This window comes from Nylanderia fulva, unplaced genomic scaffold (assembly GCF_048542155.1).
Source record: "Nylanderia fulva isolate GAGA-0341 unplaced genomic scaffold, ASM4854215v1 Scaffold1040, whole genome shotgun sequence".
Classification (NCBI taxonomy): Eukaryota; Metazoa; Arthropoda; class Insecta; order Hymenoptera; family Formicidae; genus Nylanderia; species Nylanderia fulva.
Window position 1 is genome coordinate 22,628 of NW_028189238.1, and position 4,983 is coordinate 27,610.

At 37.2% G+C, this 4,983-nt stretch overlaps 1 protein-coding gene and 1 long non-coding RNA gene across 2 annotated transcripts; both read left to right on the plus strand.

Annotated features, from left to right (window-relative positions):
- The first annotated feature begins 796 nt into the window (after positions 1–796).
- LOC146725092 (uncharacterized) lies at positions 797–1,866 on the plus strand. Its single transcript, XR_014925108.1, has 2 exons — positions 797–1,303; positions 1,417–1,866. It is a non-coding gene; the product is annotated as an uncharacterized LOC146725092 (long non-coding RNA).
- Positions 1,867–3,589: 1,723 nt separating this feature from the next.
- On the plus strand, positions 3,590–4,570 carry LOC114945016 (uncharacterized). Its single transcript, XM_029321100.2, has one exon. The coding sequence runs from the start codon at positions 3,590–3,592 to the stop codon at positions 4,568–4,570; it is 981 nt and encodes a 326-aa protein (XP_029176933.2).
- The last annotated feature ends 413 nt before the right edge of the window (positions 4,571–4,983 follow it).

A 4,983-nucleotide genomic window follows, 5' to 3' on the forward strand; every position in this document is an offset into this window, starting at 1 on the left:
GTAAAAAATAGGAAAGTTGTGGAACCAGATTGTTACGTAATGTATTTAAATTTTTCATGTTAGAACTAGTGGAATTCCCTTCTATATCTTTGATAAACTCGTGTATGGCCAACTTTTTGTCATTCTTAAACGGCAGGCCGAATTTACTTCCAAATTGTAATAGATTAGTGACATTGGTAGGAATTATTGTGTCAGTCAAATTAATAAACCATTTTTCGTTAGTACTGGTTAGAGGATTAATATGTTTGTCTTTGAATTTATTAGGATATATGACAATGTCTTTGTTTCTATTATTGTTTACTGAAATTGTTGATTGTGGAATGTCTATTTTGTTGATGGAATAACTAAGTTTAATCGGTTTGATATTTTTCAGATATTCGTCTTGTTTCTTTTTAATTAGCCAATTAAATTTGTTATTATGTTTGTTATGTAGTCTGTTATGAAACCTGTCAAATGAGATGAAATGATGTCTTAAAATTTCGTTCCATATGTGTACTGGCAGTTTGTTAGCCACATATCTTGAAATATTGTAAAGTTTACCATGTAATAAATTAATTAGTCTATATAAATCTCTAATTTCAATATTTAAAATTTGTTTTTTGAATCTGTACAGCAAGCTATCAAGCCTTTTTTTCGATCTAAAGTGATGTAAACAAAATTGATTCCTACAATACGACGTCAAGTGGTTAGGTAAGACATCAAAATTTTTACAATGTTTTAAAAAATTCAACTTTGATCTAGCTTTGATTGTTTGATAATTTAAATCAATCCATTGCTTTAACCTCCATGTTATTAAAGTCCACAAGGACAAAAACGTGCATAACAATAATAATAATGTTGTCTACAAAATTAATTGTAAGGATTGTGAAGCTTCGTATGTTGGGCAAACCAAAAGAAAATTACGCACTAGACTAAAAGAGCATATGAATAATATTAAATTTGATTCCTCCAAGCATTCTGTGGTCTCTGAACATATTATAAATAAAAAACATGCTTTTGATTGGGATAACGTTAAAATACTTGATATTGAATCTAATTATTATAAAAGACTTATCTCGGAAATGATACACATCAAGGAACAAAGGCATGGTATAAATAATAACACAGACACCGAATTGCTTAACAACGCGTATTTCGACATTCTAGAAGAAATATCGAATTTTTAGACTTATGTAAATGTTTATTTTGTGAGATCTGACACCTATTTATTCGACTTTTTAAAAGACTAGACAACAGTCAAGTACTAACAATAAGGCCAACAACAATTAGAAGCATCGTCATCTCAAGTTATTCGGAACAATTTGTAAGCATAAAGGTTCAATATTTTAGTATTTAGTTTAATTTGTAATTTTTAATTTTTTTACATACACATTAGTGGAATCCTATTTTACAATTGAATAAATTCTCTAAATTCAGTTAACAAATATCAAATAATTTGGAGAGGATGGACATAATCATTGCCAGATCGAGGGACTTTCGTCAAATAACGATAAGTGGTTCGTTTGGAGCAATGTATAAGTGTCACTCCGAGTTTTTATTAATAATTCTAAAATATTTTATGAATAACCGGACGAATCATTCTGCTTCTAATTGGGTTCTTACTTTGTTGAACTATTTTAATGGTTTCAATTCATTGTAAATATATTTTGCGTTTTAACTATGACTTAACTATATAACTTATATTGACTATGTATTGCGGATTTTTTATTAGAACTTTATGTATGTATTTATTTATTATGGGTATTTATTATCATTATTTTTTTGCGCACTGAAGAGGAGCAAGTAGAGCTCGAAACGTTTGTGTAATTATTATGTCAAATTAAGAATTTTCTTCTAAATAATAAAATAATTTCGTATTGCTCGTTACACATGGCCTTAATTTAATAATTTATCATTGTTTTTTATTTTTTTTGTTTTTAGGAACATTTTATAACATTAATAAATATTTTTTTAATAATTGACATTTAAAAAATTTTTAACATTTTGTTCCATATATTAAAAAAAAATTTGATTGCTTTGTGTCAAAAATATAATATTAGGAAATGTTTAATATTATACGAGAAATATATCACTACTAATAAAATACATTAGTAAACAATTATCAATAATAATGCGGATAATTTGGTAATATTTTTAATTATTTTTTATTGTACAATTATTAAAAATATTTTAAATTTTCTAGCTCTAGAAATAAAAATATTTCTTAAAAGTTTTATACGTTAGAGCTATATTTTTATTATTATGCTCGGTCTCGGATCACTTTTTGTATATCTGACCTGGAGCAACAATAGCTACGAGTTTCGACCATAAGGGATCAGCCGCTTTGTTGAAGTAAGAGAGGGGAGAATCGTACAGGAGAAGACAGGCAAAGCGTCGGTTTTTGAAATAATCGACCGTTAGTTACGACAGTACAAGGAAGACGTTATAGACAGTGCCGTGAAAATTTCGAAGATGGAATCAACATCTGATTCTTCGATAAAAAGCGATGTTGAACAAAAAGAATCGCTTGCAGGAAGTAGTAAAGATGAAGAAGTTTTGTTAAACGAGGAATTTGCGAAACTCCAGCTGAAAGATTATTTTAAATTTACTTATTTATTTTATAGTAGTGATATATTTCTCGTATAATATTAAACATTTCCTAATATTATATTTTTGACAGAAAGCAATCGAATTTTTTTTTAATATATGGAACAAAATGTTAAAAATTTTTTAAATGTCAATTATTAAAAAAATATTTATTAATGTTATAAAATATTCCTAAAAACAAAAAAAAATAAATTATACAAAAATAAAAGAAAAAAATTAGTTTCACACGGCGAGATTCGATCTCGCAGTTACAAAAGAAGAACACTACCAACTAAGCCACCGGGGCGCTTCGATAATGCTTCTTTGCAACGTCTTAAGAAGTGCTGGCAAATCTTCAACATTTTTTTTCAGACGAATGCTTGAGAAGCGCGTTCTCTCGCTTTAACAGAACTTGTTTCTAATTAGGTACTATACATATGTGGCGATAAATGCCACAAGAATATTAAAATATATAAAAAATAAAAAATGTACACGAAATAAAAATATATGACAAGCGACGAGTGTTAAGGATATCGCGACCGGTGACACAAAATAATAAATAAATAAATAAGCGTCTAGCATGACGAAGGTAGATTATGATTTCCGAATAGAATAAAATGCGAAAGTCATCAAAATAATAGATAGACTAATCACCAAAAAAAAAAAATAAGGTCGAGGAAAAATGGAGAGAAGCAAGACGATACGCGGCCTCGAAGGGCAGATAGATTTTGACTCGCGCTCGCGATACACGGTTTTCCTCGGTGGAGAGTAAAAGTCTGTATTTAATAATCCGAATAAACGCAGTAAAAGACAATATAATTATAACACCTATTAACTATTCCGTCTTAACGATCCTCTCCCGATTCGCGATATTGATAGAGCAATAATTAACGAACTAAGCTACACACGCTCGCCCAAAGTGGTGACCCCGACGTGATCTGGGTGACGCGAAGTGCTGTGGACATTGACATTGCCGCGAATCGTGATACAGATCTTGAAGTGAATTTTTTAAAAAAGTGACGGAATGGTGCTGACACGCGACGATGGAGCTGCCTCTCCGCTGATACAAATCGAGCAGCCGAGACGAGATGCACTGCCTGTGCCAAGGACGTCGCAACAAGGAGCAGAACGACCTTGCCTGTTCATGGCGGGCGCCGAGGTAAATCGCGTAGGCATGAGAATGCCAGAATTTACTTCCGGAGATCCGGAATTATGGTTCAACATCATAGATCGGAGCTTCCAGGCCGCTGGAATTACTACGGACGCGACCAAGTTCGGTTACGTTCTTACGGCGATCGGTCCGCGACACGCGATGGAAGTACGCGATATTATAATGAACCCGCCAGCGGAACGCGCGTACGAAACTTTAAGATGCGAGCTGATAAAGAGATTGAGCTTGTCGCAGGAGCACAAGACGCGTCGGCTCCTGGAGCATGAGGAGATAGGCGACCGCAAACCGTCACAGTTTTTGCGGCATCTTCGAGGTCTCGCCGGTAATGTTGTCGGGGATGAAGTCCTGCGAACCATTTGGTTAAGTCGACTACCGGTTTATTTGCAGCCGCATCTCGTAACGCGCGTAGGAGATACGCTGGAGACGCTCGCGGATATGGCGGATGCGATCGTAGAGGCAACGAGAGCGCCCGCGGTGCACGTCGCGGAAGCGGCTCGGCCGACGGCATTCGCGGGTGCCGAAGTAAACGGCATAGCTGCGTTGGAAGCGAGAATCAACGTCCAGATGACGCAAATGCGTATGGCCATGCAGCAGGAGTTCGCTGAGCAAATGACCGGCTTGCGAAAATGCATCGAGGCACTAGGAGAGCGAGAACCTCGCCGGAGCGACGACGGTGGTCGTCGCAGGCGGGAGCGTTCGCGATCGCGCTCTCGTGTCCGTGGTCACGCGTCGAACAATTTATGCTACTTCCACTGGAGATTCGGACCGGACGCGCGAAGGTGTGAACCCCCGTGTGCCGGACAGCCGCAGGGAAACGCGATGGCCCGACACTGATGACGGCCGGTGATCAAGGCCAGGATTCGCGCCGTCTATTCGTTGCTGACCGCGACACGCGAATTGACTTCCTCGTGGATACGGGCGCAGACCTGTGCGTATTTCCTCGCAGGATGGTGCGTGGGCCGCGGCAACAATCGACATACGAATTATCCGCAGCGAATGGAACGGTGATCCATACGTACGGAACCGAGACTTTAACTTTAAATCTCGGACTACGGAGAAATTTCACGTGGCGATTCGTACTCGCAGATGTGTCGAGACCGATTATCGGCGCGGACTTTCTATCGTATTACGGACTCCTGGTGGACTTGCGGAATCGTCGGCTAGTCGATCAGGCGACGGGACTCGTAGCCGGGGGACGTAGCGCGCAGTGCGGAATACCGAGTGTCCGAACAGTGACGGGAGTGACG